The sequence below is a fragment of the Neolamprologus multifasciatus genome, chromosome 2 (assembly GCF_963576455.1).
Source record: "Neolamprologus multifasciatus chromosome 2, fNeoMul1.2, whole genome shotgun sequence".
NCBI lineage: Eukaryota > Metazoa > Chordata > Actinopteri > Cichliformes > Cichlidae > Neolamprologus > Neolamprologus multifasciatus.
The window spans coordinates 763,957-778,582 of NC_140440.1; the positions used below are offsets into that span (position 1 = coordinate 763,957).

Below are 14,626 nucleotides of genomic sequence, written 5' to 3' on the forward strand. Positions count from 1 at the left end.
CATCTGCTTTAGGGTACGTGTTTGAGAATTATACCACGGGGTCAGGTACTTCTGATTAGAGACCTTAGTTTTCACTGGAGCTACAGTATCCAGAGTCGTACGTAGTGAGGAGGTGAAATTATTAACAAGATAATCGACCTCTGTTGGGGTAGCGTTCAGATAGCTGCTCTGCTCTGTGTTGGTACAGGGCATTGACGATGATAACAGTGGCTGGATTATATTCTTAAACTTAGTTACAGCGCTTTCAGAAAGACATCTACTTTGATAAAGTCCACTCTCCACTGCTGCGTAATCAATTATTGTAAATGTAAATGTTATCAAGAAATGATCAGACAGAAGAGGGTTTTCAGGAAACACTGTTAAATGTTCAGTTTCTATGCCATATGTTAAAACAAGATCTAGAGTGTGATTAAAGTGGTGGGTGGGTTCTTTTACATTTTGAGAGAAACCAATTGAGTCTAACAACAGATTAACAGATCAACTGTTGAGGCTGTCATTTTTAGCATCAACATGGATGTTAAAATCACCCACAATAATTATTTTATCTGAGCTCAGAACTAAATTAGATATAAAGTCTGAGAAATCAGACAGAAACTCTGTGTAAGGCCCAGGTGGACGATAGATGATAACAAGTAAGACTGGTTTCTGAGTTTCACAGCTGGGGTGGACAATGTTAAGCATCAGGCTTTCAAATGAATTAAAAGTCTGTCTTGGTCTTTCATTAATTAATAGACTGGTGTGAAAAATTCCTGCCACACCGCCCCCTCGACCTGTGCTTCGCGATTTCTGGTAGTTAGAATGACTCGGGGGTGTTGATTCATTTAAACTAACATAATCATCCTGCTGCAACCAGGTTTCTGTAAGGCAGAGTAAATCAATTTGTTGATCAATTATTAAGTCATGTACTAACAGAGACTTGGAGGAGAGAGACCTAATATTTAATAATCCACATTTCACTGTTTTACTCTTTGGTTCAGATGTGGATACTGTATTGTTCTTTCTTTGTGATTGTTTAAGTTGTTTGTTGCTGGTTTTTAGTTTGTTTTTTGTCTTTTTGGAAGCTGACACAGTCTCTATGGAGATGGGTTTTTGGGGGGGTAGCAGGAGGAGAGAAGCTGCAGAGAGGCGTGTAAGACTGCAACTCTGCTTCCTGGTCCCAACTCTGGATAGTCATATTTTGAGGGGTTTAATAAATTTGTCGATATTTCTAGAAATGAGAGCTGCTCCATCCAAAGTGGGATGGATGCCATCTCTCCTAACAAGACCAGGTTTCCTCCAGAAGGTTTGCCAATTATCTATGAAGCCCACATCGTTTCTGGGACATCACTCAGACAGCCAGCAATTTAAGGAGAACATGCGGCTAAACATGTCACTCCTGGTCTGATTGGGGAGGGGACCAGAGAAAACTACAGAGTCCGACATTGTTTTGGCAAAGTTGCACACCGATTCAATATTGATTTTAGTGACCTCCGATTGGCGTAACCGGGTGTCATTACTGCCGACGTGAATTATGATTTTATTGAATTTACGTTTACCCTTAGCCAGCAGTTTTAAATTTCCTTCAATGTCGCCTGCTCTGGCCCCTGGAAGACAATTGACTATGGTTGCCGGTGTCTCTAGCTTCACATGTCTGAGAACAGAATCACCAATTACCAGAGTTTGACCCCCAGCGGGTGTGTCACCGAGTGGGGAAAAACGGTTAGACAAATGAACGGGTTGGTGGTGTACCTGGGGCTTCTGTTTAGGACTATGCTTCCTCCTCACCGTTACCCAGCCGCCCTCTTTCTGCAGCTGCTTGGGATCTGCCGGGGAACAGCTAGCGGGGCCTACGCTATCTTCGGCTGCACCAGCTACAGGGGCCTGGCTAGCTAAGGGTGAGTGAAGGGTGCGAAGCCGAGTCTCCAGTTCAGTAATCCTGGCCTCCAGAGCTGCAAATATGCTACATTTGTTACAGATATCATTACTGCTAAAGGAGGCCGAGGAGTAACTAAACATCTGACACAATGAGCAAGAAAGTGCAGGAGGGACAGGTGAAGTAGCCATGGTGCTAGCGAGTCGGCTACGAGCTAAGCTAGCGAAACAGTACAGAGACAGTGAGTGAATACTTTGGCTATAAATTAGGTAGTGAGTACACAGAAAGTGTGCTTCGGATGAAGCACGTGAAGATTATACTATGAAAAAAGGATGTATTTAAAAGTTGTTAATTAAACTGCTAAGCAAATAAGCTACTCAGAACACCACTGTGTTTGAGCAGGAACAGGAATTGATACTATACCATAGAGCGAGCGAACACCAAGTGACAGCGCCTCCACAGAAAGTGTTGTCAGTATATTTTTGGGGTTAAAAGAATGTGACTATCTTTGGGTTCTGTTAGACAGGTGGGCGCCGCCATTTATCTGCTGTGAATGTATTACACTGTTTTCTTGTCATGTCAGACTGCTTAAATCATTTCTGAGAATGTTGCGTGTAAGGACCTTGGGGCCGGTAATAGCAAAAACAGACCACATTCTGTGCCCCCACCCTTGTAGGGGGTAGAAAGACAGGGAGCCCGAGGTCATAACTTAGGCACCAGAACAGATAAGAGAGACTGTGAATGTTTAGGTTTACGACCAGGTGGGGGCCAGTAGAAAGTATAAAAAGCTGTGTAACACATCACCATTTTGAGATTTTGCTGTGACCCTCCATGCATGTCTCCCCATCCGGATGGTTTTATGCTCATTGTGTGGAAATTGTATGGAAATAAAGGATTGTTGATTGAGCATTTATACACCGAGTATTGTCCTTCCTTCAGCCCAAAGATTCAAAGAATTGGGAGATTTCAACAACTGTCAGTAAAATGCGTTTGATTTCCTCCTGAACATTCAGATTATTGCAAGCACAAATTCATTCATGAGGAGGAAATTACAGTGAGAACATGTGGAGGCTCTGTTAGATGGATAACATAGTGAGTTCAGTGCATTGACGTGACATTGTCCTGAAGGATTTAGTTATTCTCTGTATGTGTAACCGGTTTCTGCTTCATCCCGCTGCAACAGTTCGGCCCAAACAGACTCCTCGACTCTGCGTTGTGTTGTTTTTTTAAAAAGACAAGGAGTCTCTGATCGATCGTTGCCACTTTATTTCCTGAATGGAAACAACGGTGTTGTATCAGTGCAAATGGCTCGCCACACACCGCTCCGCACAGCACACTATGGCAGAACATCCCATTAGCATTTTGCTTTAGCATACAGTTTTACACAGTAATAAACAAATGAAAAGTACATAAAACTGGTGTTGGACATGTGTCCACTAAGCACTTATTACACTCGGTGCACATCAACTAATCAAACATGTTTTATGTGTCTGTACTACTTAGCTATATCGTGTGCGGAACAATACAACTCACCTCTCGTATGGCTACGGCAGACTGGCAGCGATTACTGCAGCCAGCCTCACCTAACCAGCCACGCCGAGAGGGGGGGCGCTGTTTCCCCATGACACTGACATTTGTGGCAAGTGGAATAATAGCACATAAACACTGTTACATTCCCCCCTGCTGAATTCCACTTGCACACTCAAATAAACAAACACCACAAACAAAAAAACACCCTTAAAAAAAAACAGGTACACCACAGTCACCATAACACAAACAGAGGACAAAAACCCAATAATCCTCAAAAAAAAAAAAGAACAAGATAAAAAAAAAAAATCCAATAGCTAATCCACAGCTATCGACATGTGATAAATCTGTTCAGTAATACGAGGTCGTACAGTCACAAAGAAAATTCAGTCAGAGGACTATCCCCACAGGAAGTAGAAGAAGAAGTTGGCCAGACCCCTTCCAAAAAAAGAATAAAATATGCCAGTTACATATTCCATGACATCATAACTGTACACCACTCTGACACAGAAAAATCAACGACAAATAATCAGTTCCAATTCTAAAGATCAAAGTCCCATTTCAACAACAATAGAATCAACTTGCAGTTATCAACAATATTTAAACTTTAACAGGTCTCTGATGCATCATTTCAATCAACCTGGAAACAGGCTTAAGTAACCGTCCCACTCTCGATCTAGCACGGGTCCCCACCTTCCCGCTAACATCAGTCGGGTCTGCGTTGGGTGGAACAACTGTGGCTGAGACATGACCCTCAATAGCAGCTTCATTGTCCTGATCACCGTCAGTAATGGCTGCCAACTCCAAAACAGAGGAGGCTGCAACTGGGGCCACAGACATGAGCAGGTCAGAATGTTGACCACCAGAGGTGGCATCTACCTGCTCCTCAGTATCAACAGGGGAAAACTGGTACAGGCAAGCTCTTGATCTACAATGCTGCCTTCTGGTTGAGTAACCTCTGTCATCAGCGAGTTGCTGGACACTGCAGACGGTAAGTCAGACACCCAAGCTCTCGTTCTGTATTCAGCCGTGCCCACTGATGAGTTGCAGACAGCTTCTCCATCGCATCCAACCATCAGCGAGCCAGACTCAGAAAGCTCATCTCCATCATCTTGAACTGAAGCACCACTGAGAGGGAGGAAGTTCACTGGCATTATCAGATTGCGATGCACAACTTTCACTTGCCCCGTGGAATCATCCATCAGCTTAAAGGTGTGACTCTCATCATTTTTGTCAAAAACTGTATAGACAACACTCTCCCAGCGATCAGCAAGTTTTCTTTTGCCACGTCCCTTTTTGTTGGCCAAAAGGACACGATCACCAATCACTACTGGGGCTCCCCGCACCTTCCGGTTGTAGAGGTCCGTGTGACGCTTCAAATTTTTGCGTGCCACCTCCTGCGCCAAATCCATGGCCTCTTTGAGGTCCCTCCTCAATGTCTGGACATATCGATCATAGTTCATGATGTCTTGGTGCTCAATAACAGAGCCAAAGATCACATCAATCGGCAGTCTTGGCACTCTGCCAAACATCAGCAGAAATGGCGCATAGCCAGTTGTCTCATGGACTGTACAGTTATAGGCGAATGTGAGAGCTTTCAATGCATCAGGCCACCTTTGCTTGGCTCTCGGGGGTAATGCACGAATCATGTTGCCCAAGGTACGGTTCATCCTCTCGCAGGAGCCGTTTCCCATCGGATGGTATGGGGTCGTGTGAGACTTCTGGACACCTGCCACATTCAATAGCTCGGCAATAAGCACACTCTCAAAATTAGCTCCCTGATCCGAGTGAAGGCGTTTTGGGAAGCCGTAGATGCAGAAGTAGTTATGCCAGAGTTGGTGTGCTACCGCCTTAGCAGACTGATTGGGGCATAGAAAGGCCTGAGCCATCTTAGTAAAGTGGTCTGTGACCACAAGCACATCCACTGATTTGTTCGCCGAATCCTCCGCAGACCAAAAATCTATGCAGACCAGTTCAAGGGGCCCTGATGTTCTGATGTTCTCCAAAGGTGCTCTCGCCTCTGGCTTAGGCGACTTGCTAACAACACACCTTCTGCAGCACCGTACATACTCCGACACATGTTTGGCCATACCAGGCCAGTAGAATCTATGCCTGGCCAGATAAAGTGTTCTTTGTTGTCCTTGGTGACCGGCTTCATCATGGACGCCTTTCAGTACAGCGAGATGGAAGGTTGGCGGAACAACATACAGATAAGTCTTTGTCTTTGTGATGGGATTCTTGGAGACTCGATACAGCACACCATCTCTCACAGTTAACTTGTCCCAAGCCCTTAGAAGTCTCTTTGTATCAACCGGTTCACTTGCCCGCTCCCTCCTTGAGGGTCTCCGTCCCCTTTCCACATAGGAGATCACTTTGCACAACACATCATCACGCCGCTGGTGTCCCACTAGGTCATCATGCGAGAAGGGTTCAGAGTCAGACTGGTTTGGCGTAAGCACAGCATTGGGGCAGAAGGAGAGCATGTGGCCACACCGTGGACTCATGTTCACAATGGGCCTGGAAGACAGCTCCCACCTCAGAAGATGTCAGCATTTCTGTCTGTGCAACAGCCGTGCACTGCGAAACAACAGGCTGGTCATTGCTTGAGGCCTTATCAGCTGAGTGAACAGTCCATCTGAAGGCCTCCTGAACCCCACCAGTGGCGACTGCCTCTGCTTCTGCCAGAAGTTCCTTATATGGAACCCTTATCAACCGGTGTGAGGCCCTGGGGTGCACGAAGGGCTCCCTGCTTAGCGTGTCAGCAACCACATTTTTAGGACCAGGAATGTACTTTATGTCAAACTGGAAAGGCGCTAGCTTTGCGATCCACCTCTGCTCACATGCATCCAGTCTTGGCTTAGAAAGTATGTAAGTGAGAGGGTTATTATCCGTCCATACGGTAAACTGATGACCCCTCAACCAGTGATGGAACTTGTCGCACACTGCCCACTTCAATGCAAAGAACTCCAGCCTATGCGCTGGGTACTTGGACTGTGCATGATTGAGTGTCTTACTGGCAAAGGCGATCGGTCTTGATGTAGAAGCCCCAGCAGGAACTTGCAACAACACAGCACCAAGGCCACTGCTGGAGGCATCAACAGAGAGCAAAAAGGGCTCCTCAAAATTAGGATGGGCCAGGAGCACTCGATCCAACAGGGCCTGCTTCAGCTCATTGAAAGCTGCCCTGCATTCATCCGTCCAGTCCTCCTCACACAGCTTTGTACACACCAGCCGGTGCTTTCGCCGTGAACCACGAGGGCCTTTATCCCCAGATGTCAGCCGAAACAGAGGTTTTGCGATGGATGAGCAGTTCTCAATAAATTGCTGGTAGAACATTACCATCCCCAAAAATGAGCGGACCTTCTGTTGGGATGGTACACTCGAACCCTCTTCCATAAGGTCTGCCTCTGCAAGGGATGTAATGGATGCTATTTTGTCAGGGTCTGACTGTATCCCATCAGCATTTACAATGTGCCCCAGGAATTTCACAGACTGTCTCAGAAAATAGCACTTCTTTGGAGCCAACTTAAGGTTGTGAACCTGGAGTCTCTGGAACACCATATGCAAGCGCTCTAGTGCCAATTCTTCTGTCGGGGCAAAAACCAGAACATCGTCAAGATAACACAGCACACTGAGGAAGTTCTGATCCCCAAAAATGCCTAGCATCATCCTCATGAAGGTGGCCAGATTGTTGCACAGTCCTTGTGGCATACGATTATATTTGTACAACCCAAATGGAGACGTAAATGCCGTGTACTTACGGTCCTCCTCATGCACCTCCACATTATAATAACCCGAAGTCAAGTCCATTGTGGAGAACAATCCGTTCCCTCCCAAAGCAGCCAGTGCGTCAGCTGGATGTGGGAGTGGGTGAGCATCTTTGACAGTTCTAGCATTAAGCCAGCGAAAGTCGTTACAGATTCTCAACTCACCGGACTTCTTCCAAACTAAGACCAGGGGTGATGCAAACTCACTGCAAGACTTCCGAATTATTTCCCGTTCCTCCATGTCATTCAGAGCCTGTCTTAGTTTTTCATAATGAGTTGGCGGCACACGTCGGCATGGCAACCGGAATGGCTTGTCGTCCACAACTCGAATTCGATGTGGGCAGCCGTTAGCCTTGCCACAATCCAGCTTGTCTCTCGAGAAGATAGACTCAAACTGGGCTATAAGGCCAACTAGTTTTTCTTTGCCAGCCAGCGAAACTGCACATGAGTCAGTGTCGATATCAGACAGCCCCAGATTTTGCAGCACTGCATGTAAGGGGCTACAACCACTTGTCACCTCCTGTGAGGGTGGATCATCTGGCAGAGTGGAAACATCAGTAACTAGACTCTGCTCATCATGGCACCAAGCTGAGCCAGTAGACCGTTGCATGTTCTGTTGCCAGTAGGAGCCAGTGGGACTGAAGTTCTCCACTGCTGCACAGGGGGACACGTCAGCCAACTTCATGTTCCGTTTCAGTGTTATCGGCTTGTCAAAGGGGTTCAGCACTTTCACAGGAAGCCACCCATCACTGTTTAGATGCGCTACAGTTCTCCCAACCATAACTGACCTCGGTCCAGACCTTGACCCGGTGGGCTCTACAACTATAGCACTGCCCACTTCCCCATTATTCATTAGCCGCAGCCTGCCCCAACAAGGTGTTCTGTCAAGGGCTCTAATGTTACAGCTCTCTTTAGCTTGACAGTTCCGATCTTATCACCAACATGCCCTGGGGCCACCACTCCTGACATTGAACTCAGCAGATTTTTATTAGGCTGTTCTTCAGCACTCAGGGTCTTGCTGCATTCCTCTCCTAAATGTCCCTCTTTCCTCATGCGATTACCCAGATACCTCATTAGGTTGCTGCCCAAAATGACGTCCTCACTCTGCCCTGCAATCACCAACATTGGCACAACAACTTTACAGCCATACATCTCCACCGTAATGTCACACACACCTGATGGAACGGTCCTCGAACCACCACAGCCAATCAGGACGACATCCGTGGGTTGCAAGGTGGGGGTCTGCAGCACTGCATGATGTAATAGTTCGGGCATCATATTGGTGCTGAGGGTGCAGGCCATAGAGCCACTGTCAAGCATGGCTTTAACAGACACTTTGCCCCCCAGGGTCACATTTTCATAGAACAGCTCATCATGCTGTTTTAGTCTGTGTGTGTTCTGAAGAATGGGTCTCCGGCCTAGCTGGCGCTTCTCACAAACAGTGTGTAATACAGATTCTAAATCATCAAAATCATCCTCTTTGGGGGCGATTTCAGGCCTAACACTTGCCCCCTCCACATGTAGGCCATCTAGTTTCCCAGCTGCTGGGTGGCTGATTCAGGCCCCCTCACTCTGACAGACACGGCCCTGGGGCATTGAACCCGTGTGTGGTCGCCAGCATGGCAGATGAAACACAGCTGATGGGCTCTACAGTGGTGATACGTAGAGTGTTCAGTGTCACCACAAATCATGCAAGGCACAATTTTGTGTGTTTGGTTCCGGGGGACCCTTACATCATCCTTAGCAGGCAGTTTTGCTTGTCGAGGCTGCCCCTCCAGGACTTTCTCTAACAGGGCTATCACATGATCAAGACGATCAGTAGGTGGTTTTGCATGAAGGTCAGCAAGTGATGCTGGGGTAGAGGTTGGTGATGGTGCAATACACTTAATGTTGCCTGTCGCCTGCTGCGCATTAGGACTCACCTCCTGTTGCTGAAAACTCAAGGCACTGACTGCACTAAACTGAGGGGTGCACTTCCGGTCCTTGCCATGCTCCAGCAATTTCTCGTGCACATCAGCAACCGTCCACTGCTGCAGGGGCTTGCACTTGAAAATAAGAGACAGTTCTGAGTCTGGGCAGTGACGGATAAACATAGCAGTCAGCTCTTTTGTCAGATATGCAAAGGACTTATTTTGTCTCTTCAGACAGTCTTCTGTCACCTCCATGGCTCTGTTCAACCTGAGCCAGTAATCAAACGGTGTTTCACCTGAGTTGGGTAGTGTTGCATAAAAGTCAGCTAAAGGCATGCTTGAACAGGCAGTGTCACTGAAGTGCTGCTTTAAGATCTCAAAAATGGGCTCTGGGCCCCTCTCAAGACACACAGATGGCTTACTACGTATGCCCACCTTGACTATTTCTCGTGCCCTCCCCAGCAGTTTACTTAGCACATCATCAGCTTGTTCAGCAACTGGTACCCCTCGTTTCTTAAAAAAAGTCATCATCATTTCCTCCCATTCCTGAACACTGCATGTATCACAGCCATCCCCTCTAAAACACACAGGTTCTTTAACATCAGACTTTACAATCACATTCAATAGTGAGGGTTCTGATAACACATTATTGGCAGACCCAACAACACTGTTTCCCACTCCAGAGCCCAACCGAGATTCAAGACAAGAGGCAATGCTTTCCCCAATAGAAAACCCAATTTGCGTTGCAATCTCTGCATAAAGATTCTCTTTTGTGGGACTGGTTTCTGATCTAGTATTTTGTAGATCATCACAGTTCACATCAATAGGGTTTTCATTTAACTCAGCAAGGACAGGCTTAGGTGTGGATGAAACTGGGGCTGTCAGCAACCTTGATCTGCCTCTGCCAAATGAATGCAGAGGGGTAAAACCAACTGCCCCCCTTCCCCTGCCAAAACTGGGAAAATCTGCCATGGCTCAGCAATGTGTCTCTCCCTTTTTTTTTTCTTTTTTTTTTTATCTCCAAAAAAAAAGAAAGCACAGAGCCCCACCCCGATGTCTCTAAGAACGTAGAAAATGGCGGGACTAAGAAAAGCCAGTCTCCCGCGACTTTTCCACCTTCCAGGAAGTAGATGGCCCCGTTGCGGTCGCAGGATTGCAGGAGCTTGGGTCACGGCACCAGTGTAACCGGTTTCTGCTTCATCCCGCTGCAACAGTTCGGCCCAAACAGACTCCTCGACTCTGCGTTGTGTTGTTTTTTTCTCTGATCGATCGTTGCCACTTTATTTCCTGAATGGAAACAACGGTGTTGTATCAGTGCAAATGGCTCGCCACACACCGCTCCGCACAGCACACTCTCGTATGGCTACGGCAGACTGGCCGCGATTATTCCAGCAATATTACAATTTTTAATATACAATAAAATAACAGCAACAACAAATGATGTACCTGAATGGAAACAACGGTGTTGTATCAGTGCAAATGGCTCGCCACACACCGCTCCGCACAGCACACTATGGCAGAACATCCCATTAGCATTCCGCTTTAGCATACAGTTTTACACAGTAATAAACAAATGAAAAGTACATAAAACTGGTGTTGGACATGTGTCCACTAAGCACTTATTACACTCGGTGCACATCAACTAATCAAACATGTTTTATGTGTCTGTACTACTTAGCTATATCGTGTGCGGAACAATACAACTCACCTCTCGTATGGCTACGGCAGACTGGCAGCGATTACTGCAGCCAGCCTCACCTAACCAGCCACGCCGAGAGGGGGGGCGCTGTTTCCCCATGACACTGACATTTGTGGCAAGTGGAATAATAGCACATAAACACTGTTACATATGGTTAAAGAAATTTTAACCATAACCATACAATAACCATACAATTTTATTTTATATTTATTATAAAAAATTCTAATTATACATCTTGCTAATATGTTTGTGTCCTGTGTCACTAAAAATACATTCTATTTTAGTTTTATACATTGATTAATGACCTGCAGAATCTCCTTATCATATCAGATGTCCATAATTGTCACTTAAAGTCCGACTTTATGCTTTCTCCATCTTGATAGTGATTACATCCTTGCATTACATACATGGATACATAAAAAAATGAGAAATTACATGTATGTGCTAACTTTCTAAACACGTTCTTTGTTACATTTGTGATAAATGGATTTGAAAGTAGATAAAACACGTTTGTGTCGGCCTTGGTTCATTAAAGTCCTTGTCTTTAAATTAGTGTTGTCTGTGTGTGTTTCAGGTACTGTACTCTAACGCTGCATCCCAATTCAGGGTCTGCAGCCTTAAAGTACGCAGCCTTAACGGTCCACAAGGGCCACGTACTCAAAGACCGCTAAGGCTTGTAGGCTTCTGAAATGGGACGGTCTAGCCTCCGCCGCGCTGCCCAGGTTGCCTAGCATCCATGATACTATCCGCTGGAAAAGTTTCATACAGCATTGTTTGACAGAAATGAAGGAGAAAATATTTTGTTCATTTGTTTTTACATGAGCTTTGTGTGATTTGATAAGTATCAGAGGCTGAGACCACAGGATAAAACATGATTGTTGGGCTTCATTTCTGTACTGAACAGTCATTTTAAGATTAGCTAGTAAATAACAATTAGCTCATGTTGTTCATGAGACTAAAGTCATCTTACTTTGGTAATGTAAATATAATATGGCCAATGTTAAAGTTATTACTATATTAATTATGATTTATTACAGCAGTGAGCTTGAACTGTGTAAAATACCGAGCTTCAGTATATTCAAGTTCCAGTTATTTATATTTCCTATCGCCTTAAATCTTCACTCAAAAACAAGTATCTTTGACATGTGTATATGTATTATATATAAGGGACAAATTGTTCTTTTAATATGTTGGCATTACTAAATTTGGCTCAGTCCTTACAAATGTGTGTATTAAGAAAATGTAAGAGCTGTGATAACTGTTTCTGATAGAATGAAGAGTATACTGATATATTAAATATTCCTTTATTGGGTGAGAAAATCAGACCATGTCATAACTGCTTTAAGTCATACAGAATAGATATCAGAGCCTGAAACAGGCTGACTTCTGCTAAATGGGACAAACTGGGCAAAAAGTATCCAAACACATAACATCCTTATAGAATATCATTTAACACTATAGATCAACTTACCTCAGAATATATTAAGCATATAAACAATTACAGCAATATGATACAACAAACACAGCAGTACTACTAATCCAAAATACTCAAAGCTTCATAGAACTGAAACAAACATTTATTTTTAGGTCCATTCTGCTGCTGATACATACTTTAGGTTTCTCAATATTAAACCTGTTGCTGCCTTTCATAGTGTTTAACTTGAAGGCCCTGAGTACTTTCTCCCACACTGAAAACACTGGAATGATAAAATTATTTGAACTAGGGATGCACCGATACCGGTATTGGTTATCGGCCTCGATACCACATTTTCTAAAGTACTCGTACTCGTTAAAAGTCCCCCGATACCGAAGACCGATGCCACGGTCTGAGACCTGTCTATGTTTGAGCGGCATGTAAGGGGTTAATCACAGGCGCCGAGTGCCCGCCCCCAGGCCCCGGCTGCATCTCAGAGCTGGGAGAAGGCGAGGCGAGACAAGTCAGCCATGTGGAACTATTTCAAAGTGAACGAAGACGCAAAAACAAAGGCGCACTGCAAATTGTGCTCAGTGAAATTGTCCAGAGGAGGCTCAAAAGGTAGCGCATTTAACACAAGTAATTTAATCAAGCACCTAAAATCCCAACACAACATCGAGTACAAAGAGTTTACCCACACTTATTTACCCATGCTTATTAGCACAGAAAATAGTTGGGCATTTTAAACATTCCCCCTTAGCCTACTCCCGCCTCGAGCACATTCAGGGACAGCTCAACCAGCCAATAAAGAGACTGCAGCAGGACGTACAGACGCGCTGGAACAGCACGTATTACATGCTCCAGTCCCTCATTGAGCAAAAGCGAGTGCTGGGCGTGTATGTGTCCGAGCACGAACTCCCTGACTATCTCACCGCTCACCAATGGGCTCTTATGGAGACGACTGTTGCCATCCTCGCCCCCTTTGAGGAACTAACTAAAAGAGAGAGCATCTACGACGCACTAGCCTCTGATGTAATCCCAGCTGTGACTGTGCTAGTGAGACTTCTAAACAGAGAAACAGACGAGGACCACGGCGTCAAGACAATGAAAGCAACCTTACTGGCAGCTGTCAAGAAGCGCTTCAGTGACGTCGAGACCAACCCACTATACTTCATCTCCACCATACTCGACCCAAGGTAAAGTCTGTGTGCTATAGGTATTCAATGAGTATAGCTACAGTACTAAATGTAAGATTATTTTACATCTGAAATATTATATATTTGTAACTAAAATACACAAATACAAATGTATGCAATATATATAATATGAAATACGTTTCCCTTATTATTACGAGAAAGTCAAATGGCTGTCATTTGTCACAGTGGTTTAGGGGAAACTAAAATCAGTCCTATTTTTCCACATATTAATACATTTATGAATTTTGTGCAGGTATAAAGATCGCTTCTTCTCCAACAACACTGCTCCAGAGGCCAAGCTGCACCTGAAGCAGGAGCTTCAGATGATGTCCAGAGCTGAGGCAGAGGGGAGTCGGGCAGAAGCTGCAGAACCTCCTGCTAAACTGTTCCTCAAGGCCCAGGCCAGCACTAGCAGCAGTCTGGACACTGTATTTGACGAAATTGCTAAGGAGCAGCCCCAGGCAACACATCCGCTGGCAGCAGGTGCTGCCATTGAGCTCGACACATACCTCGGATAGGCCCCAAGCCCTCGTGAAGACAGTCCTCTGAAGTACTGGGGTGTCAACAAAATCAGGTTCCCCACTTTGGCTAAAATAGCCCGTAAATACCTCTCAGCCGTGTGGGAAGTGAAAGGCTTTTTAGCTCAGTGTCACACATTATAGATGAAAACAGAAACAGTCTGACTGCTGATAATGCAGAAAAGCTTCTTTTCTTAAAAAAAAAAAACCCCTGCTACTTACTTTTTCTCTCCATTAAGTGAGTCATCTTAGACTTGATGTAAATACCTACCTCAGTTGCACTGACTGCCACAGTTCTATGTCAGTAGATGTTGTTAGTTTATTCAAATATTGTGCACTAAATGGCAAAGATGTTTATTAATGCCCCCTGTGTTGTCCAAAGCGGCAGAGTTTACAATAAACTGAAAACAATACTTGAGCACTGTCACTGTTTAAATTTTTTTTCATAATTATTTATTCTGTAAAATGTTTCATACAACATGCTTTTCATTTTAAATAAATGTTCTTAATTCCAAACCAGTCCCTTGTTTGTTTGTTTTTTGTTAAATTATAGGACTAAAGCTGTTACCTGTAAATTTAAATCATGTTTTTATTAAGTACTCGGTATCGGTATCGGCGAGTACTGAAATGCAAGTACTCGTACTCGTTTCCAAAAAAGTGGTATCGGTGCATCCCTAATTTGAACATTAGAGTGCAGAGAGAGTGCAGGACAGACAGATAGGTGACAGTCTCAGGTGTATACA

The 14,626-nt window shown here is 44.9% G+C and overlaps 1 protein-coding gene across 1 annotated transcript; it reads left to right on the forward strand.

The window, feature by feature from the left end:
• Positions 1–11,935: 11,935 nt before the first annotated feature.
• On the forward strand, positions 11,936–14,069 carry LOC146523789 (zinc finger BED domain-containing protein 4-like). The gene is made up of 2 exons (XM_085183670.1): positions 11,936–13,365; positions 13,619–14,069. Exons 1-2 carry the CDS (start codon positions 13,025–13,027, stop codon positions 13,881–13,883), a joined length of 606 nt encoding a protein of 201 aa, XP_085039796.1. The 5' UTR covers positions 11,936–13,024; the 3' UTR covers positions 13,884–14,069.
• Positions 14,070–14,626: the final 557 nt, after the last annotated feature.